Below are 25,884 nucleotides of genomic sequence, written 5' to 3' on the forward strand. Positions count from 1 at the left end.
ATTATCTACCTTTATTATATAGCTCTATGGTTTTAGCCTTTCATATGGCTTGTGAGCCCTCTATTTGTGCTCACCCCATTCTGTATTTTAGAAACCAGCCAAGGCAGCCCTGGGTTGTATATAATTAAAAACCGGGCTAATTGGAACCCAGCTGTGGTGGTCCAGTTCCTTCAAATGGCTATTGCTGTCTAAGGAGCAAAAGAAAAAAGACACACCATGAATACTTTTTCTCAGGGCCTGATGGTGTTCATTACAACAGGTTTCTTTATTGAAGAGGCCTACACTAGTTGTGAAAGGGTGTGATATTTAAATAGTCACATTCAAAACCCGACATTCCATGGATAGAACTCTTTTTATTTTAATGTTGATTCATAAGCAGGTTTACACATTCATCACCATGGCTTTAGACTGCTATTTTTGCAGATAGCTTAAATATGAGTTATGAAGCCTATTCTTCAAGAGTGTCAGCTAGCTAGTTGGGAAATCTGTTAATTGTTGGAAAAAACATGCAGGGTCACCAGAGAGCAGAACCCAATCACTTAACTGTTGTAAACAATTCTGGTCGCTTTAGATGGATTAAGCCTTGCCTTCTGCAGGTCACCCCCTGAAAACAAGAGAGAATAAAGTAAACCGGATATGAGCAGCATGAGAGTTATCAGCAGTAATGATCCTCTGGATTTTGCAGATAGGGATATGTTTATATCAAACTAGTGTTTTACATTCCTAGCTTTCCCCTTATCAGTCAAAGTAAATAATTTTCAAATTATAGCACATAAAAACCTTAAAGCATTTTTTCCATTCATCCTTCCTTCATCTCCCAGCCGTGGAAGTAACACAACTTGTTTTCCTTGCCACCCTCTTCCCCAGATCTCATGTACCTGGATCATGGTCTATTGTATACAGAATAGTCCTACCCTTTTCCTCAAATGCACACGTGTGTGAACTCGTCCCCTTCATCTGTAGCTGGATCTGCAATCATTATATAACATCAGTGCCTAGCTGACATAACTGTGCTAGGTGCTGTCCATACACCTAGGCTACATCTAGACTGGCATGATTTTCTGCAAATGCTTTTAACGGAAAAGTTTTCTGTTAAAAGCATTTGTGGAAAAGAGCGTCTAGATTGGCACAGATGCTTTTCTGCAAAAGCACTTTTTGCGGAAAAGCATCCATGCCAAACTAGACGCGCTTTTCCGCAAAAAAGCCACGATTGCCATTTTCGCAATCGGAGCTTTTTTGCGCAAAACAAATCTGAGCTGTCTACACTGGCCCTTTTGCGCAAAAGCTTTTCGCAAAAGGACTTTTGCCCGAATGGGAGCAGCATAGTATTTCTGCAAGAAGCACTGATTTCAGACAGTAGGAAGTCAGTGTTCTTGTGGAAATTCAAACGGCCAGTGTAGACAGCTGGGAAGTTTTTCCGCAAAAGCAGTTGCTTTTGCGGAAAAACTTGCCAGTCTAGACGAAGCCCTAGCGTATAAATAGAGGCACCTGCCATCTGGAGAATTAAGAGATTCAAAGTTTAGGGAGGAAACAGGCATTGAGAGGTGAAATGGTTTGCCTAAGGTTAGAGGCAGAGATGGGAATAAAATCCAGGGTGAAAACTTCACCTTATTCAAGTCAATGGCAAAACTCCTATGGATTTCAGTCATTCCAGGATTTAAAACATCTTAAATCCTAGTGCAATAACCTATCCACTAGGTCATGCTGCCTCCCCCCAGTATTTATTTCAACTGTGATTTTCCAACTTTCTAGCACTGGCCTAACTCAGCTTCCACTGAAGTCAGTGAGTAACTCTGGTTATGTCTAGACTGCAGACTTCTTTCAGAAGAAGCTTTCCTGCAAGAGATCTTCCAGAATTTTTTTTTTTTTTTTCGAAAAAGTGTGTCCACACAGCAAAAGTGATCTGCTTTTTTGAAAGAGAGCATCCAATCAGTGTGGATGCTATCTCGCATTTAAGTTGTGATTACTATGGACGGAGTGGCCACCAGGGCACCTGTGCTTTTTCCTGGTGGCTTCTTTCTTTCTTTCTTTCTTTCTTTCTTTCTTTCTTTCTTTCTTTCTTTCTTTCTTTCTTTCTTTCTTTCTTTCTTTCTTTCTTTCTTTCTTTCTTTCTTTCTTTCTTTCAGACACACCTTTTTCCGAAAGAGCTCTCAGAAAAAGACTTCTTCCTCATAGAAAGAGGCTTACCACTGTGGGAAAAACCCCTGTGATCTTTCAACTTTCTATCGAAAGAACGCAATTGCAGTGTGGACATAAGTGTAGTTTTTCTGGGAAAATGGCTGTTTTTTCCTGGAAAAACTGCAGTGTAGACATACCAACTGTGCCCAAGGAAGTCAACAGTTTACCAGACATAGGCCACAACCGAGCCCATTTGAAAATCTTTCCTCCTTGGCTCTTGACTCAGAAGGCCCAATTCAAACACTTCTTACTCAAGCCACATTCTTACTAACTTCATCTCACACACACACACGATTTAGTATGAAATGTCAGAAGAGGATACAGAACCATAAAAAACTTTTTTTTTCAGCATGTTCATAAAAGAGCAGAGACATTTAAATCCTGGGGAAAAACAACCCAATGAAATGAAAATTCAGTGAGTTTTAAGCCTCAAGCCTGTGTGAGAAAACTATATGTTTTCTTAATATGCTTTTAAGAAATACCATCTGAGGGAGGCTGACTGCTTGCAGGGCAATGCATTAGCTATAAGATCATGTAACTGATGCTGGCATTGTCCCGACACAAAATTTTTTAAACAAAATAAGTGTCGCCTGCTAGCATTCAGCAACAGCTCCAGCTCTGTCCTCATTGTTAACAAATGGCAGAGAGGTCTAGCAGGCAACAGCGGCTGGGATGGCTCAAACTCAGGCACATTTTTGAACAACTTTCTTGAGCTGCCAAGAGTGTGTATATATAAAAGATCCCGAGATGACACTGGAGAAGAGGAGAAAAATGTGCAAGATGTTTATAACTGAAGAACAAGCCAAGGCACGACCCAGAAGCCGTGCTCCGGGGACGATTGGGGCAACGAAAAGGCACGGCCTTTCAAGCTTTTCAGCACCCTTCCGTTTGTTAGTGGTAAAGTTTAACTTCATGTCAAATGTGGATGGGAACAGGGGAGGCTTTTCCTCATTTAAATTGGCTCTTGGAGCTCCGAGTAAATGAAATACACCTAAAACAACACAAAGTCTTTCAGCCGCCATCTGGAAAAAGCCACACCATGCAAAGGGCATTACTCCTTTGGAAAACAAAGCGCCGTCTCTGAACTTGTCAGAACCCCCCTGAAGAAATCACAGTCTAAGCTCTGCAGGAAAGGGTTTCAATCCTCTTCAATTTTTCCCTTCTCCTGCTCTCAATTTTTCAAATCACCCCTTGGCACTGAGGGTTTCAGAGAGTACCATGCCAGGTAGTAGGCAACACAGGGCTCAGCTCTGAGCACCTCACAATGAAGAATCACGTAGCCACCCTGGAGGGAGATCAGAGAAGATTAAAGGGCTGGAGCATTCTTATAAGGGAAGAGCAAAAGAGCTACACGGACAGATTGCTTGGATAAGTGATGAGTAGAATAGAGAACATGCCTGCATGCATAACACTGAAGGGCAAACTCATCCAAAAATGGGAACAATTAGACAGGACAGTCCTGTGCAGTATAATTAAGAACTTATCTACATGATGGCTAAAGCCCTTAGGTGATTTGTGAAATACTGTGTCCACACAGAGGCCATAAACAGCCTGCAAGTGACCTGTTGACTAGTCAGAACAGACTGTTTTTCAACTGGCTTATTAACTAGTTAAAGTTAAAGGTTCAACGTGGACCAGGTTAGTGTCAGTTTGCATGCGGAGTACCTACCGGCTGAAACAGCGTAACTAGCTCGCCCGCTCCAGTCTTGCAGTGGGGAAATCTTCCAGCTTCCAAGGGAATTAAGCTGCAGGACAACTTCCTCCACCAGCAGAACTCTTCTCACCTCAACTCTTCTTGCTCTGACACACACAACAGGAACTGAAAGGGAAGCCAAGATGGGTGAAACAATGGGTGACAGTCTGGCTGGCCAACAGGAGGAGGAAAGGGAGCCTCCATCATTAGCTTCTCACCTGCTTGACAGTCTCCAGCAAACAAACAGACAAACAAGCAAACAAATACATAAAATGTTGGCAGCCAGCCAAGAAAAGGTGGGCAGGTGAACAGAGGACAACAGGAATGACAGGTTCTGGCCAAATGCCACAGATTAATCAGGCCTTCTATAGGAACCCCTCCCGCACCAGCAAAGAAATGGAGTAGATGACCTAACAAGGCATAACACCTCCCTGTTCTCCAGTCTTGGCCCCAGCATCACTTGTCAGACTTCTGCAATGAGCTTCATGGGTTCTCGAAATCTGGGCCTTGGTATCTTGAGTACTTCTCCAAATTACTGCTCTGTTTGGTGCCTAGTGCACATCTCCCCTGCGCCCTGCATCACTGCACATGCTGTTTATTCAGTGTTAACGGACTGCAATATAAATAGTCTGACTTCCCCAGAAAATGGTTACCCAGGTCTACAACAAACCCCAGAAGTACCACAAGATGTTTTCATGAGGCTTGATTTATATAATAAATTGCTTATTTTGGCTGCCTGCTCCTTATGTCAAGGCAAGGCAAACTTTATAAAGCCTCTTTACATTGCACATGACATGGCATTAAAGGTCCATTATTAAAGCTTTAAATATTACATATAGAGAATTTTTGGAAATAATTGAGTGTGTGACCTTTTTTGCATCTTTTATGAGGTATTTAAAAAGTGTGAGGGGATTTTTTTCCCCAGGAATGTCAACTCTGGTTTTGCTGAAGGACTCTCTCAGTTCACAGTATATAAACTGTTAGCGTTTTTTCCTTAACTGAATACCTGGGGTGGGTAATCAATTCTTTAAAAATATTTTTTGAAAGAGTATTAACTAGTCAAAGATAAACAGAGATTACAAAAAAAAAAAAAAAAAAAAAAGACCAAAAACTGACAACCCTCCAATAAACCCCCCAAAAAACAACCAACCAACCAAAAGACCCCTCCCCCCACCACCAGGGTTTTAAGTAGTCTGAGGGCTGATCAACAAGCTGATCCTAAAATAAATGAATCTGTTTCAATCCACTCTCTTTCTTATTGTGGTGGAAGCCTGGTATGAACACACTGATTTCAGAATCTAAGGGTCTTATTGCAGTTTAGCTTTAGTTGTTGTTTTATTTACTTAATTCAAATCCAAATAGGTCAGACATTCTGATGTGTGGCTAGGTTTTGTACAGTGCCTAGCACCGGGGGGGGGGGGAGGAGAGGAGGGGAGGGGGAGGGGGAGGATGTTTCATGACTTGAAATTCAAGGTATATGGTAATGCAAATAATAAACAAAAGGCTAAATAGGAACTAAATTTCTATTGTGAAAATCAAGCCAAAACAATTCCAATTAGGTTTTTTATAGAAAATAGAGCAGCAATAGAAAAAAAGCACATGCCCAATTCTTTCCCTCAGTGCTTAAAAAACTCAACCCTTTGTAACCAAACCTACCATTATGCTCGCGTAACTCACATTTACACATTGTGGCTCTCTGTCACCTTTCACAGCTGGACCACACAGTAAGATTTATGAGTCTGCGATTGGCAGAGAGGTAACAGAATTGGGTTTTAGAGCCACAGATTCTGAGTCTGGCCCCCACTCCTCACAAGACACTTGCACCCAGGTGACTCCTTTAGTGGCATGAAGAGCACCTGAGATTAAAATGCCACAATCATGGATTTAAGCAGCCCAGAATAAGGGCCGATGGGAGCTTGACAGTTTGGAACAGAAGAGAGAGCATGAGCTACACTCAATGCCAAAAAATAAGAAAAATTAAACTGACTTTGATTTTAATATGATTCACCCAAACTAAACATCCCACAATGCTGCTAAATCATGCTGGGGTTCCAAAAATCAAGTGCAGTGCTCAATGGAATGGAAAAGATTGCATGTATCTGTAGACATATTTGTAACAGATTATCCCCACAGTACATTTCCCCTAAAAGGCCATCTCACATACTTTGGATTGCACATGTCAAACACTTTCCTAAAGTAGGCATAACCTATAAATGTGTATATGAACTTGACACACTAGCATTGGCTCCATGCGTAGTTAAGACTTACAAGAAAGTACTTTCATTTAACTAGAGGGAAAAATAACCAGATTTCTTAGTTTCCCATATATATACACTTCTCATTACAAGGAGTTTATTACAGGCAGGGAGGGAACATGTTGTGTGACTGGGAGTTTCTTGTTAAAGTGTTGGCAGTACATCAGTGGTCTGGATTTACTTAGGATGATGGCGCAGACAATATGTTGGTTTATGACCACAATGTATTTGTCCAGCTGTATTTTTATACTGTAGGGTTCCTCCTCCCCCCAGTAGCTTTAAAAATATTTACGGGAATGAGAAACTTTGTCTAAAAGCCTGTAAGAGAAGAGGAGAGGAAGGGATATATGGTAGGACAAGGCATAATCTCTGGAAGGGAGGTAGCTGAGCACTTGGAAAGACTTGTGACACTTTAGAAGTATTCTAACACTGGTCAGCTACATTAACATGTAAAAACCTGGGTGCACTGGTTGAAAATGGAGTGGATTGAAGCTACCTACTATTACAATTATACTGACTGATCACTACCTGCAAGAATGGAAGACTAAAATGGGATGCTAGGAGACTCTTTTGATATTTATATAGTTTTGACCTTCTCTTAGAGTTTGTCTACTGTACAGTATATAATCATGTTTTAAGACATCTTAAATGTACTTGTAGATTTTAAGTGAACAAGAACAAACACTCCTCACTAGTTGTGTTTCACTATAAACAACACTTTGCTTTTATTCAATGCCTTTATTAAGGGCTTCTCTGCACTACAATTTGCAATCTCATTAGTTAATGTAGTCAAATATGATTACAAATAAGTGCAGACAAGCCTTTATCAAAAAAACCTTATTAAAGACACTAAGGAAATGCAAAGTATTTCATTTATATTCGTGTAATTCATTATATGAGTAATGGAACAGTAAAGAAAATACTTTTAAAGAAACACTACTACATTTCAAGATCAAAATGGACAAAACAGACTTCTAGGTACAAAGCACAGTCGTGGCTTGGCTACGTGTCTTAGGAAAACAAGTTTTTCTTAACCATATCCTGTATTGTTCTCATTTATTTCAAGGAGATGATGATGATGTGTGTGTATAAACTGAAACCTCTCAAAACCAGTGTCCAAGTTAACATCACTGGAGAGCTTTTTTACATAAATTGAAAAATTATTTTTGATAGCATTCAGATAAGCTGTTGCTGGAAGCCCTACACATACAGTAGACAAATATACTCCCTCTTGATCATTGCACATACTCTAACATTTAAAATATAGTGCTATTTAATATTGTTTGAAATTTATGCAGATATTTTAAAAACAAACTATTGATTTTGATGTGCAAACTGCCGTGCCTTTAAATTGGAGAACTTTTGATGGGGAAAAATTCCCTAGTTTCTTAGAAACTTTTAAGGTTTTGCCTTCTAAAGTTTTGTCCCCATACTTAGCTCTATTGACCAATAACTGGCTTTGATGGCGGTTCATAGATGGCAACCCCAGGCATTTAATTCTAGATCCAGATGTGGACTTCAGGTACTTGTTAGTTTGGATTTAGCGATAAGAGCGAGTGGTAAAGTCCAGCTCTTCCAAACTTCATTACGCTCTGATATGGGTTTTCAGTTTGGGCACATCTCTAGTTATTACAGAATCTGAGCTCTTCAATAGATGTTATAGATCCTGGATTAAGAGGCTGGGCTCACAACAAGAGAGATGCTGCAGCTCAAACACAATATAGAATAGAGATAGAAATGTAGCCGGGTTAGTCTGGTGTAGCAGGAACAAAAAACAGGACTATGTAGCACTTTGAAGACTAACAAGATGGTTTATTAGGTGATGAGCTTTCGTGGGCCAGACCCACTTCCTTAGATCAAATAGTGGAAGAAAATTGTCACAAAATTGTTGTGACAATTTTCTTCCACTATTTGATCTGAGGAAGTGGGTCTGGCCCACGAAAGCTCATCACCTAATAAACCATCTTGTTAGTCTTTAAAGTGCTACATAGTCCTGTTTTTTGTTCCCACAATATAGAATAGATTTTGTATTTTAATGTAAATTTGTACAGCTAATAGCTTCAAATTTTTCCCCGCCTTCATCAGTAAAAAGAGAGAAGATGGAACACAACAGAGGTAAGGAAACTAAAGGGTCAGTGAATGTTCCATATTTTAGCTTACAAAGACATTTGTGGCACCGCCCCCAGCCCAAGAATTCCCTAACTCTTTCTATTTTTCCACAGAGAACTCTTAACACTAGTGCTGTTGCCAAATCAATGAAGGGGGGAACATTTTGATTAATGACATACAAATGACCTCCTCCAGCATTGCATTTTACTAAACTCCTCCCATGTTTACAGCTGTGTGCACAAACACCTCTGCATTTGAACTCGGGTAATATTTGCTTAGGCGAGACATACAAGTATGTTAATGAAGTTGGGAGAAACTTTGGAATTTTAAAAAGTCTCCCCAATGCTTTTATAGGATTTGTAGAAAAAATAAATTGTTTTAAAAGAATTGAATACTGGAGACAATTATACAACCCTCTAAAGATACTGAGAAATCTAAATGACAGATTGCTAGGATTCTCTGCCAAAATAAGTAACATGAGAACCATTATAGACAGGAGGTTGAAAGAATCATTCTAGTCCAAATTCTTGTTTTCATTTCCTTTGCTCATGGCAGCCGTAATTACATTAGCTTCCAGAAAAACTATGCAATTGGCAACTCAGATTTCTCAAGGATAGTGATAATTATATTAACATACAGCACCAATTAAATTTTGTAATAGCCACATGCTTAATTCCTTTAGTGCAATCATATAAATAAGTTTTGCACTCTGTTAACTTTGAGCAAACCTGTGCAGTTCATCTTCAAGTAATGAAAAACCGCCTGTGTGACAAATGTTCTTGGATTAAGCTCTTTGATGCACGAGATGTAATTGCTGTTGCAAGTTCAAAAATTCTAGCTTCTAGCACTGGCTAGTGTTGCTCTGGAGTAGAATGTAGGCAGGGACTTTTGTCTACTGTACCAGCAATGAGAGAAACAGAAGCACCATGCAACACCCATCACGCACACTAAGCTTGTTAACCCTTGTCTTTTGCAAATGATTCTTTCTGCTCCAATCCTTCCCATACTCTCCTCCCGAAACTTTCAGACACCCATATTTTAAATATTTGGGGGGATGAAAACTCTTTTGTTATATCTGGCCTATAGGCACCTGTCTACTCAATCACATTCTGGGACTAGAATTGGCGGTTCCACCAATTGGCTGATGACTTCTCTTGTCCTTTGACTTTGTCACCCTACTGACTCCCTCCCATGACATCCGAAAATACCTGCAGGGAAGGAGGAAAACCACTAAAGGTTGGGCCTTCCTGGGTGGGCACCCTTGGGACCTGACCAGTGAATTTGCCAGACCAAAGGAGGTCCCCTGCCATCAGGTTGCCAGCCCGCTGTCCCTTCTTGTTGTCGACTCCTTCTTGCCTAGGCCCTGGCCTCTCTGCCACCAGGCTCTGGCTGCTGCTACTGCCGGGCTTGGGCCCAGATGCTGCTGGCCTGGCCGGGACTCTCCAGCCACTGCTGGCCCTGTGGGGCTCCAGCCATGCCACCAGTCTCCTGGCGGTGGTGCTGGCGGGCCCCCAGTGGCACTACCAGACCTCCACATCCATGGTCCTGCTGGACCACGGATGTTGTTGGACCAGAGGGTCCCGGTTTAGGGAAATGCAACCTGCATTAAACCCAGATATTGTAGTATCTCCCATTCTGCTGCAGGAGACACTGGAAAGTGCAGTGCCCTCTGTCATCTATACCTCCTCGCTGAAGCAACCAGCAGAAGGAAAAGCAGATCTGGAAGGACAGAAAAACAGATACTTTCTCCCCAACTCCATTCCCCTCTTTGGGAAATCCCCCTTGTTGTCTGAGCACTGAAGTATGCACACCAAACATTGTACACTCATTGAGAAAACTTTATTAGTGGCTTAGTGTGGAGTTTTTTTTGTTTTTTTTTTTTAAGTTCAAACAGCCCATCTTCTGGTTCTTATTGTAGTTACATGTGTGAAAAAAACCATGAATTCTTTTATTCTCGGCTTCAATAAAGTATGAACAAATATAGCTGTGTGTGTTTTGTACAAAGCGAGTATAAATATCAGTCTCTTGTTTAAATGACACATGACTCCCGGAAGCTCTCTCTAAGCCCACCTGCTTGCTCCCATTTCCCCACTTTCACGTAGCCCTTACACACCTGCTGAACAATAGATGTGAAAATCCTAGCTCCACTGAATTCAATGACAAAACTCCTATTGATTTCACACTCTTTGGCAACTTTATACTTTGCCTCCTTAGAGCTAAACTCCCCTTTTCAGGCATCCTTCTTTAATCTCCACCCTCTAGCCACCTCAACACAATAGCCTCATGACAGTCTTCCAACACCTGCTACCTAACATTCGAGAGAATTAGACTGATCAATAAGCCTCAAACAAGTTATTATTTAGGCATCTAACAACATGGAAAATAGCCTATCATGAACTTTAGTTGTGGTCCATTACATTGTTATGCCCGCATGAGCGCACACACAAACAAGTAATTTGGAATACCAATGTCCCAAGTTCTTTAATACAAAGTTCCCTTCTTCACTAAAATTTGTTTGATGGCAGACAATTGAGTTACATGAGTATGTAATAATTCATAGGCGCTTATACTTGGGACGGGTGGTATCTCCTCTTGAAGTAGCCATATATTAGATGTCCAAATACTAGGCTGGCTTGTCATAATGGAGATTTCAATTGTTTGACAAATTATTATATATTTGATCTCCTTAAAAAATAATATTGTACCTTAGCTCCAAGTAACTACTGTTTATGAGTTGAAGGGTAAATAATTTAATAGCTACCCTCAAAAACATCTCAGTGCAAAATTTTTTTAAAAAGTTTAACAAGTACACTGTATTATGCATTAAAATCCCTTTGAATCCCAGTGAATGAGGAAAAACCTCCAATGCCATAAATACATCTTACCAAACACTATTGTGTTTCAGCTTAGCCTCACAGCTGTAGCTCTTTTAGAGCATTAAAGACACACCTTACTTTAAGGAGCTGACTATGCATAAACTTGGGACTCCTTGTGTATGTTACATATTTCAATACCACACTTCAAAAAAGAAAAGTTAAATACCTTATGACTAGAGTACTGTTTATTTTATCATCTAAACGAATACTGCTCTACAATCTATGGTTTTCTACTTTCCTGCGGGACTTTACAAAGATCAGCTTTTCCGTAATTAAAACAATTTGCAAACACACGGAACATGCGTGTTCTCTAATACCAATAGAAAAAAGGTAGCAAGAGTCAGAATTTCCATCACTTTCCTGTTGTCTGTAATAGATGCATAGTTTTGGTTTGGTGTAGCTAAGAATACAGACTACAGCATGTTTTTTCTCCCTGCACAGATAATGTCCATCACAAGCATGCAGATGGTGATAAATATTAAGTGTTTATTAAATGAAATGCATTTTTTTAAAAAAGATGACTAAGTGTCTACATGTAAATGCAGTGAAGCTGGTATAAGCTTAATTAATCAGAGTTGATTCCAATTGGCACCAAGACAAAGCATATTCTGACCAAGTCTAATTAGTGTTGCCTAAATACAACTTCCCAAGGGCTACTTAAGAATTCCTTCGCAAGGAATCTGTTTTCTACTTTCAGAAAGTAGAAGAAAGGATGAACGCTATAGTGTGGCCAGTTCTGCATACAAGGCTGGTGTTGTGCGTGGGTGGGTTTTCTGGAAACAAGAGTACTACAGTCCATTAGTATTTAAGCCTGTCTTGTGAGTTGGTTACTTTACTTGTGCCCAGCCCTCTTTGTACGTGGTTTCGTAGCCTGTTATTGTTCAGCCATCAATAAAAATGCTCTCTGGTCCTTTTGGATCTTTCAGTTCTGTTTTAAACCACAGAATGATCATTACTGTGCACTCCAGCCAAGATGGTGTGATTAAGCGATGAGGCAGAGCGGTCAGAGCCCTCGGTGGGGCCATTGGCACTCTCGCTGCGCTGACAGCAGAGGATCTGTTTGAAGGTAGCACTCATTTCCTTGTCCCGGTAGGAGTAGATAATGGGATTCATGGCAGAGTTGAATTCAGCAAGTAGCAGGAAGAATTTTTCATAGGCCAGGACGTTACATTGAGGACAGCAAACATCAAGGAGCAACAAGACTAGTCCTGGGGTCCAGCAGATTATAAAAGCACCTAGTGAGAAAGAAAAATTAAAGATCAATGCACCAATCACATAAAAGGCTGTATACACAATCTGACCAAACCCAGCAATATTTCATTCTATTTTGCAACAATCAATATACTCCTGGCAAGGGTTTGTTCACTGATAGCAGAGGTTTCTCTCAAAGTCTGAAATTTTTTTCTGGCAGAACTTCATACCAGAAGAGGCGTCACACATGCTGTCCTCTAAATATTCCCTCCTTGGCAAATGTTTCCAGTAAAAGGTGATAATGAGGCGCATTCTTCCTCCTCAGCTAAAGGCCTTTGATTAAATCTTGCTCCCAGGAGACAAATGAAGCAATGTCCATCTCAAGCTAACCACAACAACAAAGACTACCCTTCTGCTAGCATCGTGAATGAAGAAGCAGAAAGAGGGACACGATGCAGGGAGTAATTCTCAAGGAAAAGAATTTGTTTGGGTCTTGCTAATCCATTACAGGCACATTACGTAATGGAAAGTACTAAACATGCCCTCTATGCACTGAAAGGTAGTCTTTGAAGGGCTTTATTTTCTCTCTTAGAACTCTATTCAGCAGAAATTCAGAAGCTCCTAAGGCTTCAGTAGCATGATTGCCAAAGAATCTTGCACTGATTAAAACACTTTTCCCCCTCCCACTCCTCTGCCCCACCCCCCCCATCACTTGCAGAACTGAGAGTGGGTAAAGCTCAGAACAAAATTCTGCATTTAAGCGCAGGGATGAAATCAAGTAGCTATTATTGTAATTGGGGCAGTGAAGTTAGGCATTCTGATAAAGTTGTTTCCAATATATACATAGCAGAGGGAGCTCTGTTGTGGAAAAATCTGAGAGAAAATGAGGGGATTTTAATGCTCTTGAGATTTGCTGGATTGACATCAATGGAAAAATAAAGTCCTTGTGTACAGACAGGTTTAGCACAGGCAATGACAGTATAAGCTTCCACATCTTGCCTTGTCAATTCTATTTTGTTTAGGTTTTTCTGCTGCAGCCATCATTATGGTCCCTAGTAGTGTGCCCCTATTGTGAGGGGACATATCAACTCAAGGGGCAACATAGTTCTGCAACAGCATCATTTAAATTTTAAATGAACTTTCAGACACTGCTGTTTACCAGGCACCTCCCCTTCAAACATCACTCAGGCCAGCTCTACACTATAGGGGAAGGTGGAATTAAGATATGCAATTTGAGCTACATAAATTACACAGCTGGAGTTGACGTACTTTAATTTGAATTTCCCTGCTCCCGTTGACTACCCTTACTTCTCGCAAGAGCAGGAGTACCGGCTGCTGACGATAGAGATGTTAGATAGCGTACAACTGAATAATCATGTAACCATCAAATTTTCGTGGTTACACGACTATTTGATAGTCCCTCAGGGCAGGGCCAGCAGCCAGTGAACTCTGGCTCCACTCCCCGGGAGCTCCCTGCCATTCCACGCTGCTGCCTCTGTATCAGAGGCAGTAATGCGGGGCGGCACACTGGAGCCGGTTTGTGAGGGAAACTGGTTTAATAACCAGCTCCACATGCAGACTGGTTGCCTGCTGCCTCATCTGTGGGTGGCCGGCTCCTTGTGGACAGAGGCTGATTTGCAGCAGCCTCTCCTGCGCTACTGATTCTGATAGACGAAGCAGAGAGAGAGAGAGAGAGAGAGAGAGAGAGTGAGTGAGTGAGTGTGTGTGTGTGTGTGTGTGGCAGAGGGGCGAGTACAGGTGGCATCACAGAGCTGGTGCTGGGGGGAGTTGGCTTTTACCCCCCTATAGGAGGCAGCACGGGGGAGAGGTGGGTCAGCAGAGCCAGTATGCATGGAGAGTTGGCTTATGTGTTGGCTGGTGTATATCAGCTCCTGCCTTCTCCCCTCACCCTTCCTGCTGCTGCCTCTTTATCAGGCTGCAGGGGTAGGCAGCAGGTGGATCCAGTGCTTGTGGGGAGTTGGCTTAAAACTGGCTCCCCATGGGCACTGGCTCCCTCTGATACAGAGGCGGGGTGGGAGGATGCGTGTAGTCGACAGGATGGCTTATCGGTTACTCATGTAGTCTACATGTAGACATCCCTAGCCGACAGGGCAACTGCTGAGTTCTATTTAGTGGGTCTTTACTAGACCCGCTAAACCAAACTCTGGAAGATTGACTGCAGCAGCATTCATCTTCCGCATAGTGAATGCATGGCCTGAGGCACAGAGACTAGCCGGGCATGTCACACAGTCGGACTCTGGTGTACAGAGAGGGCAACAGGGTTCTAGTATTCAGGCCCCTCTGTCGAAAATCCCACAACACCAGGCTCCTTTAGTTCCCATTTCAAAACCGATTATCTTGACTTAGCTCCACTGTTTGGAGGATTTATAAGGAGCAAGGATTTCTGTAAGGAATCCAGCGCACAGACCAACTGTGCACTCTATTTGATGATTATGAATATCTATAGGAGTCAAAGCATGGTGAAACACAGGAACAGGGACAGCATCCATACTGCGTGATGAACGCGAAATAGCTAGGTTTAATTAACTTCTCCATAGGGAAAACGGTTAGCTCTAGTTACTTGGAATGTAGTTAATTAGCCACTAGACAGCCATGTGTTTTTCATGCCTTGGATATCAGTAAGTCTCCTAATGCTGCAATTCTCTTGAGTGTAGCATGAAGATCTAAGCACACAATTATGTTAGCATTTATTTATAGCATAGTGCCTTTTCCCATTAATACTAAATTCAGATGGCCCATTATAAATTGAATACTATTATCTACAAAAAGTAATAGTGAATAGAGTTAATGCTTCTGCAAATATATGAAGAATAACTTTTCTTTTGTTTCTAGCCAGATATAATGCTCCCTGATTTTGCCCCCAAATGCTTATGGTATCACCCCAAATCTTCAGCTCAAGAACAAATCTTTATTACATTGAGCTTAAAGCTTTGATTGGGAATTTTGCTGGTCTTTTCACTTAGTTTTTATTTCAGTTTCTAAAATGTGCCAGTCAAACTCCATGAAGATATTTTTAAAAAGGCCAAGTTCTAACCGACCCAATTCCAGCTCTCCTCAACTCATCAGAATGAGAGCTCTGACTCTCCCAGCACCGACTCCCTCAGAAAATGCCTAGGGAAATAGATATTCCCTTGCAAAATACCTAGAAAGTCAACAAACTCGGGCTCCAGCAAATCAAAGGGAAAGCGAGTCCCAGGTTTGAAATCCCTCCTCTGATAAACATGTGCAGGAACAGCGGCTTTGTTGTAGGACAAAAGGGTTTTACCTAGCAGTAAATGCCATCACATCATGCCAACAGTTTCTGCCACTGTCAGGGTACGTCTACACTTGCATCCTAGTTTGAACTAGGGATGTAAATGTAGGCAACCAAAATAGTAAATGAAGCGGGGATTTAAATATCCTGCGCATCGTTAGCATAATCTCGCCTGCGCTGTGTTTTGTAACTCAGCTGTTTCAAACCAGGAAGTGCACTCTGAGCCGCATTAGTTCGAATCAAGCCCCTTGGTTCGAATTAACATTACTCCTCAAAAAATGATTTCAAAAAATTTCAAAAAATGAGGAGTAACATTAGTTCGAACCACAGGGTTTGATTCGAACTAACGCAGCCCGGAGTGCACTTCCTGGCTCAAAACAGCTGAGTTCCTAAACAGCGCGCGGGCAAGATTATGCTAATGAAGTGCGGGATATTTAAATCCCTGCTTCATATACCATTTTGATCGCCTACATTTGTATCCCTAGTTCGAAGTAGGGTGCAAGTATAGACGTACCCTCAGAGAGTTCCTATGAGCAAGCAGACTGTGATAGGAATTGCTGGTTGAGCATGGACTGACAAGTGTGGTCCTGAGTGAGCCTGACACTACTGCACATCAATGCAGCTGTGTTTTGTTGAAAGCACGGCTGTGCTCTGACATAGATACCTTGTGCTGTACATTCTGCTGCAGTTCTCACCAGCTATTTTTTAAAATTCTATGCTGCTATCGTATGCAAGCGGCAAAAATGATCTGCAAGAATTACAATGAAATCAGAAAAGGCACGTCATATCCATTCCATCATAAAAGGGTATGTACGTATTGTAAGAGAATTCAGAGCAGAACCACAGCAAGGAGAGGAAATGATATAACAAGGGGAGCCAACAGCGTCCACGGACCCCTGGGCAAGGCATGGAGGGACTGGAAGAGTGAGGCAAACGCAGAGCCTTCCAGTGCAGCAAAATCTTTGCGCCCTCTGTAGATTTTTAGTACTAAGCTTTTGTTGGGCAACTACACGGCATAGTTTGCTGTGCCAACTTGGTAACTACATTGCTCTTTTCCTTCGACGTACAGCAGAGCTCCAGTTCTTGTTTCCCCCTGAAGAAGACTGGCAAGTGACAATTTAAATTGCTAGAGAACCGTTACTAGTTTGTTAGCAGCACATGAGGTCTAGGAAAAACACAGCACATACACAGTCTTTCCCTTTGCTGAGAGTTGGATGAAACTCTACAGCAGCCTGATGATTTAAATAGTAGCCATATGCACATGTTGTCTGTGGCTCCCTGACCTCTACTGCTTGAAAAAAAATCACCAAATGCCCCCTTGAAACATCTCATACCAACAGCCCAAACTCAGAAAAAATATTGAGAGAAAAAAAAGAAAATAAGATGCAAAGAACAAGATTGATTTTTCTCATCTCTAAGTTGTGGTTTCACTTCCAGCACCAATGCTGTTATTAACCATGACTGTTTAGTAGCCACTTGAAATAAATTTGAGGATCTTAGTCCTGATTGTAAAGGACTACTTTCATCATCCATCTTGACTGACTGACTGACTGAGACATTCCTACAAGAGAAGGAAAAGATTGAATGGACATGGAAGTGAGCCATATGGGATTTCAATTAAAATAGTTTTTGAAATTAAGGAGCACAAAGCCCTGTACTTCACATATATACATTATTTATTAAAAGGAATTCTTCAGGGTTGGTGCATTAAATCTACTTTCCTTGGAAAACAAAAATCTTGGACTGAAACAATTTAACAACATGCATTTACAATCTCTGAAAGATCTAGAGGAAAGTATTTAATTCACCATTAATCCAATGGCTGAATTTAGTGAGTGAATAACCAAATTCATTTTTTCCTAAAGGTAAAAAAATAAACTGTTTACTTATAGGAAAACATGTTGAACAAAACCAGGAGATTATCAAATGACAATGGTCAGGATTTTGACTGGTTTCTAAACTAGAAGATACGGGAAGCTGATGCATGAATAAGGTCCAGCTGTTGCCGAGAAAATTTAAATATTTTTCCCGCTTCATAAAATAAAATGACAGTCCCCGCGCCTCACTCTTGCCAAAAACCTGATACAAACAGGAAGTTTTTGTGTCTATCATCATCTTACAACAGTTAAATAATGGCCTTAGCACACTTTCATAAGCTCAACGTCTGACTTGGCTGGAATGGGGGCATAAAATATTGTTGATGACAGGGGTCTTGCAGAGTCTGACCTTTGCAGTAGTTGAGCCATTGGCATAGACTATAATACTGTGTTACACATTGGACAAGGGTCAAGGAAAAAGCAGATTATGATTAAAGGAATTCAGATTTGGGGAGAGATGGAAGGAGGAGAAAATATTTTCAGTTCACATATCCCCTCCCACCTGAGGCTTTTTAGGCTGGATTTGACTATTTGTTGTCAGCTGGACTATACAAATTGATTTCTTATGGCTATTGAAAGAAAATGATCCAAAAAACCCAATAAAAAGGTAAAGTCATTAATATTAGTTGATTTGAAGCAAATGTAGACTACTAGGGCCAAGATTTTTTTTAAATGACTAATGAGCTTGAAGTGCCAACTTGAAACACCTTAAATGGACCTGAGCATCTACGAGAATATGGTCACTTTAGAGATACCTCTACTCAGACATTCAAAAATGTAGGTACGTAAAATCGCTGGGCAAGTTTGAAGATGTATGTATATCCATATATGCGCAAGTGGAAGCATTTAGCCAAGTAAGTCTTTTTATGTAAGGCATTAAACATACCTGAACTTATACTGGGAATTTTCAAAGTAATTTTTACTTGTACAAATTTCTTTGGCACCTAAGTGCCCCTTTAATTTTTTTAAGCTATTCTGAATTTTTCTACAGCAGTAGCCATGTTTATGCAAACACTAGGGCTCACCACAAGAGGTCATCTGAGGCACAGAGTGGACAGCTGGCATGTTGCATGAAGCCATTTACAAACCAGATTTTAGAGGGGTAGTCGAGTTAGTCTGCATCGGAGTCTGTAATGTATATGTAACACGCTGAAAACTTTGATGTTCCCTTAGTACCACACATATTACTGTTTTTAATCACAGAAAATTATTTCATGCTGAAGTTGAAAACTTTCTTTTTAAAATGTCCCTCCTCCCTCTCCCCACCGGTTCTTGTATTTTGCTACGTCTCCAAGTTCTAATAATACATTTACATTTAAACAGTATGGTTTGTTTAATATCTTTCCAATGTTATTTCTTTTGTTGTTAAGATCCTTACACGTTACATGTATTATGATTGGGTCAGCTCCCACTGCAACGTACATTCCTGACAGAACTGTGTGTGTGCACAGTTTAAACATTAGGCGCTGACGTGTTCCCCCTATAAATAGAATTAAACTATTAGTGACAGCAGAAATACAGTTATTAGAACTCTTGGTTTCCTTAATAGACCTAAATTTGCTTCTAACTTAACACATTCCGGGAAGGAACTCAGATATCATAGCAGGGCTACTCAACGTGCGGCCCGTAGGCCACATGCAGCCCGTTTCTTTGCAACCCATGGTGCGGTTTGGGTTTATGTGGGGCTCAACACGGAACCCGCAGGTAGGATCCTTTGAACATGGCATGGCCTCCACTGGGAACACGCTCCACAATGACGAGTCAATGTAATGGTCTTTTGTTGCTATGTGTTTTAGTAGTTAAATTCCTGGACTGTCATTGCTCATGAAAAGTGCTGTCATATGGGTGGAAATCGGGTAAACACTGCATTTTATTAATATCAGCAGAACTGACTTAAATGGGGCCTGAGTGTTGTGTAGTTTTGCCTTAATCTTTTTATTCATGCCTATTAATATGAAAGAAGCTATTTGCATATATTTGCATGTATATGCAACCACACTTAAGTTGCGGCCCTCCGGATGTGCTGAGAGTATCATTATGCCCCCCCCCCCCCCCCCCCCCGGACTTCCAAAGTTGAGTAGCTCTGCATTATAGCAATGAGGGGAGTACAAAACCTGAACAGAGTAAGAACCAAAGAGACAATGGCAATGATCAGATTGATTAGATTCAAATTCCAACTCAATTATGAGCTTTGCAGTTGTGTTTTCTCCCATCTAGTAATAGTTGAATGGTATCCAACTACAGCAAGTTAGTTAAGGTACATTAGTCATCTTTAAAGCAATTAACGGATTTTACATGAAAAGCTGAATTTTTGACCTATAAAACTCTGAGAGTGTGTCTAAACTACACCCCTCTGCCGACAGAGGGATGTAGATTAGGCACATCGCTATTGCAAATGAAGCGGGGATTTAAATATCCTGCGCTTCGTTTGAATAGAAGTGGCTGCCACTTTTTGCCGACGCGGCAGTTTGCAGGCAAAAAGTGGCAATCTAGACGGGGATCAGTTGACAAGGAAAGCCTTTTCCAACTGATCCCTTATGCCTTGTGCAACAAGGTTTACAGAATCGGTCGGAAAAGGCTTTCCTTGTCGACCAATCCCTGTCTATTTGCAATAGCGATGTGCCTCGTCTACATCCCTCTGTCAGCAGAGGGGTGTAGTTTAGACACACCCTGACAGCTGCCCTCCTCTGGGGCAATGTAGATCAAAACACCCAGAATGAAACCTGTTTAGAGCTGGGATAGAAACACTCTTGGACAAGGGGATCTAATTATGGAACAAACTCCCAGTGGGGATATAGAAGATCCTGAATCTGATGGCCTTTTGCAGGAAACACTACAATACACCTGTAGCTAGACCCCTCAGGGATACCCCTCAGGAGGCTGTCTGCAGGTTGCTAGAATCCTGCTGCGCCCTCCCCCCGCCCGCCCCGTGCTGCAATGCTGCCTCCCCTCCCCACTGCAACTCAGCTTGGCCCCCTCCCACATTGCTTCACACCACACTACACTTTTCTGACAAAAATGGGCATTTGTTCCATTTGCGCTTGCTAACTTGATCAGTTGGCAAGTGCAAGTGGGACTAATACTGCCTTTTGGAAAAAAAAAAACAACACCAGTCAGGCCAGGGCTTTAAGAAGGGATTGTCCTGACCAAAACGGTCACCCTATGCACGTCTAATGTGGCCAAACTGTCAGGGTTTTGAGGCAGATAATACAACCTGGGCGGGGGAGGTATTTCCTGTCCCTCTTAGCTCCATGCATATTTGCTTTCATCAATGAAGTACACGACTCTTCATAGTGGTTGAGGGAGCTGATGTCTGGGCTATGCAGCTTGGTTGGACTAACAGATGGATTCACTGTGTAAAACAACCCTGCTGCACTGAGGGAGAGGAGATGGTATATTGTGCATCCGTTACTGCAGTGTCAGCCTTATAAGAATTGCTTGTGCTTCTGGTGGATGATTTGGGGGAGGAAGGAGGGAAAGGACTGGAGCTGTATCTTTCTGCCTGTGCACCTGAGCTGTGAAGCACTGTTTTCTCTGTTACTGTGAAGGGAAGTGGATGGTTTAACGTTCCCGCTAGATTTGTGTCTGCTTCCACAGGCCTAGCTAGGTATAGTGGCTGGATGTGTGATTTCCTGCTCACAGCCAGACTGAAGACTGCAGCATCTATCAGTTGCAGCTCTAACCACTGGATCTATTTGCTTGTCAGTTCCGGGCTAGACTGCTTCTAATCCACTGCAACTGGGCTGATCACTGAAGCCACCTATATGGTAAAGCCCCCTGGTAGCCCATCTACTAACTATGACAGAGCTGTGGCAGGTCTTACTAGTGCTTCACGTTCTGAGCTGGCTGGCTACTGAGACCATTTAAGGATCCTGTTTCTTTATAAACCTTGAGGCCTGTTTACCTCAACAGCTGCCCCCTTGGGCTGTGCATCAAAGAATGGTCTCTGTATTAATCAGGGACATTTGGCTAAGAGCTCAGGGCAGGGCAGACTTGGAGCAGAGCTTTTCCAGTGTGGGAACTGACTTCTTTCACTGGAAAAGCTGTGCTCCCAGCCTGGAGCTCCTAGCCAAATGTCCCTGATGAATACAGGTGATGCTTACTGGCTCCGGTTAACCTGTGGCCAGCCTTCCCGCTCCAGCCTTCCTGCTCCAGCCTTCCTGCTCCAGCCTTCCTGCCTGTCCCCTTTAATCAAATAACCGTGCTGTTTAACTGGCTAACCAATTAAATGGGATTTTACATCCCTACTTCTAACCGGAGTTCTTTTAGACATGTTGCAAGATACACTTCTTCCTGCAAATGTTTGCCCCATAGTTGAACCTGGGTCCGGATCCTTTGACTTGAGAGCATGAGGAATGCCTCTTGCACAAGGATAAATTTAGGTAGGAATACCCAGCAATATTACAGTGATGGGAACCTCAGAAGTATGCCCAGTGCAATTAGGGATATATAAGAAAGTATCAGCTATATTACGATTGTGAGAAATACATGTTGATAACTATAAAATCAATCAGAACAAGGGAACACAACTACACACACACACACACACATGCAGAAGGGAACACAACTCTCTGTGTGTGTAAAGTTAAGTGTTTCTTGCTTTTGCAATTATGCCAAGTGCTCCCACACTCCCTTCATGCCTTATGAAAATTGGCTTATGAATACAAATAATAGGCTTTATGCAAAATGCATCATATAACACATTGATTTTAAAGTTACACCCTGCCAAATCTGTATATCCTATTTTTGTGAATGTATCATTCTTGCATAAGAAGTTAGACATATGAAGTGTGAATCTGGTTTGAATTCTGCATGTGCTAATGAGGGCCATTAGGAATACTTTAGGATCTAAATGGTTCAGTATCAAACCAAAGATCTGTAAAAGGTTTTATTCTTCCTGAAAGCCCAGACTTTGGTTGGTCCTGCCTCCTAGTACTAGATTCCATCTTGAACTTGGTGTTTTTCCCTAGGGATGAGGAGTGCTAAACAGTGGGTTCCACTCTGGGGCTGTGTCTAGACTGGCACATTTTTCCGCAAAATCACATGATTTTGCGGAAAAACTTGCCAGCTGTCTACACTGGCCGCTTGAATTTCCGCAAGAACACTAACGATCTCATGTAAGATCGTCAGTGTTCTTGCGGAAATACTGTGCTGCTCCCATTCGGGCAAAAGCCCTCCTGCACAAATCATTTGCGCAAGAGGGCCAGTGTAGACAGCACAGTACTGTTTTCCGCAAAAAAGCCCCGATTGCGAAAATGGCGATCGGGGCTTTTTTGCGGAAAACTGCGTCTAGATTGGCCACGGACGCTTTTCTGCAAAAAGTGCTTTTGCGGAAAAGCGTCCTGCCAATCTAGACGTGATTTTTCTGAAAATGCTTTTAACGGAAAACTTTTCTGTTAAAAGCATTTTCAGAAAATCATGTCAGTGTAGATGTAGCGTGGGGGAGGAAGTCTATTTAAGAAATAGAAGGCAATCAGTTTTGTCTTCAGTTGGCCTTTGAAACTTCCTCAACTGTCCTAAGAGAGGGGAGACACACATAGAGAGGACACACACACACACACACACACACACACACACACACACACACACACACACACACACACGACTCAAGCCAGAGTAAAGATCAATGCTAATGAAGCGTTTTACCTGAGGTAAGGTCAGCTATTGAGAAAGAATTTGCATGTAACAAGTTCCTTAATACAATAAATAGACTTTGCTGGTGTTTGTGTTTTAACTTAGTAACTTACTTTGTTCTGACTGTTTTCACTTGCAACCACTTAATTCCTACTTTTTAAACTTAATAAAAACTTTTGATTATTATCAAACCCAGAGTAAATAATTGTTAACTGAGGGATGGGAGCAACCACCATGCATATCTCACTTCCACTGATAAAGAGGACTGACCCTATGAGATTTCTCTGTGCACAACTTGTACGAGGGTAAGACAGATTTATTTGGTCCCTTGTGGGGATTGATTTCCTGGGTGCTGAGCCCATATAGCTGAGCCTTCCCAGAACTCCTAGGCTATGTCTAGACTGCAGGCTTCTTTCGAAAGAGCCTCTTTCGAAAGATCGCGTCTAGCTGCAGGCGGATCTTTCGAAAGAGAAATCCGCTTTTTCGAAAGAGAGCACCCAGCGAGTCTGGATGCTCTCTTTCGAAGACGGCCTCTTTACATTGAAGAACGCCTACTTTCGAAAGAAGGCGTTCTTCCTCGTGAAATGAGGTTTACCGCCATCAAAAGAAAAGCCGCGTTCTTTCGAAATAATTTCGAAAGAACGCAGCTTGAGTCTGGACGCAGGGGAAGTTTTTTCGGGAAAAGGCTACTTTTCCCGAAAAAAACCCTGAGTCTGGACACGGCCCTAGTGGGGGCTCTTCTACATTTCAAAGGAGGAATACGGAAGTGCCTATTGACTAGTCAAGTAGCTGATGGAAATTCCATCGACTATTCGACTAGTAAATTAGACGTTAGTTAACTTCCTTAAGCTAAACGTCTAGAGAAAGTACTTTAGAGAAGAGAAATGAGTGAAGCACCAAGAGAGATGAGCGAAGCACCAAATACATCTGTAGCAAAGGAGGTAAAAATTTCATTACCCAACTGAAGCGATATGACTCTGAAAACCTACTTAAGAGCTGCCACCTCCTTAAATTTTTCCTGGCTGTACATTATGCATTTTCTGATGAGTACCAATATGCATCTATTGTCACAAGAGGCTGAGCTGTCTTCCTGTGCTGATCATATAAACCCCAAAGCTGACACAGCACAGTGTCAGGTATCAACTGTTGACAAGATGATTGCTCAGCGAAACAGCACTGTGCCAGTCTTTCTGGGAAACTCCCATTTACAGTTAAGGGATCAGCAACATATTAAGTAGGGAGAAGGGGAAGAATCTGGGTTAAGGAATTAACATTTTGTATTCTTGTCTGTGGCTCATTTACTTTTCACATTTGCTTTATCATAGCACTGGTAATCACTTAGCGATGGAGGATTTATTCTGTAACTGAAGACTTTGTAGCAGTTTTTCAGTGGTGCAAACACTCTCCTTATCAACACCAAGAAAACTCTTGGGGCAAAAAATCATCCTGTTTTAGGGCAAAACTCTAGCACAAGTGAGCTGAGGTGGAAGTCAGAGAATCTCCTGCAATTAACGTGTACTCAAGAGAAGACAGGATGTGAGCTAAGCACCCCTCTGGGTTTTAAAAAAGGAGGCAGGCTAGCCAATCTTGTAGCTCTCCATAGTAACTTGTTCTTTTGGGGTACTTTCAGTTACACGTGCCTAGTCCAGAAAGAGTCTACTCCAAAAACCCATTCAACTTGGAGATCACTATTCTAAACAAAGGATGCAAAAACAACCAATTCTCCACAGTTGATTTGGGATTGGCTCAAACAAAAGGCCCAAATTCCATGCAAATCTGCATATATTAAAATGTATCAATGACAAAAGCTCTAACTTGCAGCAACACGACACCCGCATTGTACTTCTTAATACGGATTGCCATTTTCTCACCATGTTCCATTTATGGTGAAGAATCCACCCTTCCTTGTCCATGCTAGATTAGATTGCCATACAAAGACCTCCTCTACACTAGGGATGTTAAATTTCTATTCATCAGCAAACCGAGCTTGTGGAATTTCCATCAACTACTTGATTAGTTGATAAGCGAGGTGCTTGCTATCTCTGCTTCGCCCCTGCCTTTAAAAAGTAGCAAGAGCCACGCGCAGCTCTTGCTACATTTTAAAGGCAGAGGTGCAGCCGGGAACCTTAGAAATGGCACAGCTTCTGGGACCAGGTGTAAGCCAGGACAGCTGATTCCTAGATCACACCAGATCCTCTGCTGTGCCTCTGCAGAGATCATGTTGGGGGGAACCGGCTTTTAAGTCGGCTCCCCCCAGCACCGGCTCCTGCTCTCCTCCCTGATTGCTGCCCTGGAGGAAGCAAAAGTGGGGGGGAGTAAATAGTCAAGTAGTGACTCAACTACCCGATAAAGATATGCTTAACGGGTAGCGGTCTACTCACTTACAACCCTAATCTACACTCCAACATTATATGCAAAATCCTTGCTACAAAATGGCAGTCCTCTGATAGTGCAAGTGCAAGTTTGAATATAAATTTTTACATTTTAGAAACCCCAGCATAAAATGACAGACGATTCCGAGATAGGGTTACAAAAAAAAAACAAAAAAACAAAAAATCACAGGTTAGTTTTGTGCTGTGAACAGAGACTTAATTTACAGTTTTCCCCTGCCTTTCTACAGTCTTCAGTTACTACAGGGAAGTAGTTCAGTGAAGGAATAGAGTTTAAAAGTGTGCAAGACTGAACTGGATTTCAACCATGTTGTAACTAGATCTCTGCATGTGGTAATATTTACAGAGTAGCTGCATCCAAAATCTTGTCAACTTATTTTATATTTCCCATACTTCTACCAGTTACT

The 25,884-nt window shown here is 41.8% G+C and overlaps 1 protein-coding gene across 5 annotated transcripts in view; it reads right to left on the bottom strand.

Moving 5' to 3' along the window:
* Window positions 1-10,058: 10,058 nt before the first annotated feature.
* LPAR1 (lysophosphatidic acid receptor 1) overlaps window positions 10,059-25,884 on the bottom strand; it is a 100,545-nt gene continuing 84,719 nt past the window's right edge. For all 5 annotated transcript variants that reach the window (XM_075931438.2, XM_075931439.2, XM_006117990.5 and 2 more), the window contains one exon: window positions 10,059-12,346. In XM_075931438.2, the coding sequence (XP_075787553.1) occupies window positions 12,045-12,346 (302 nt within the window). In that variant the 3' untranslated portion in view covers window positions 10,059-12,044. The remainder of the gene's footprint in view (window positions 12,347-25,884) is intronic.

Source organism: Pelodiscus sinensis, chromosome 6 (genome assembly GCF_052426305.1).
Source record: "Pelodiscus sinensis isolate ZL-2025 chromosome 6, ASM5242630v1, whole genome shotgun sequence".
Classification (NCBI taxonomy): Eukaryota; Metazoa; Chordata; order Testudines; family Trionychidae; genus Pelodiscus; species Pelodiscus sinensis.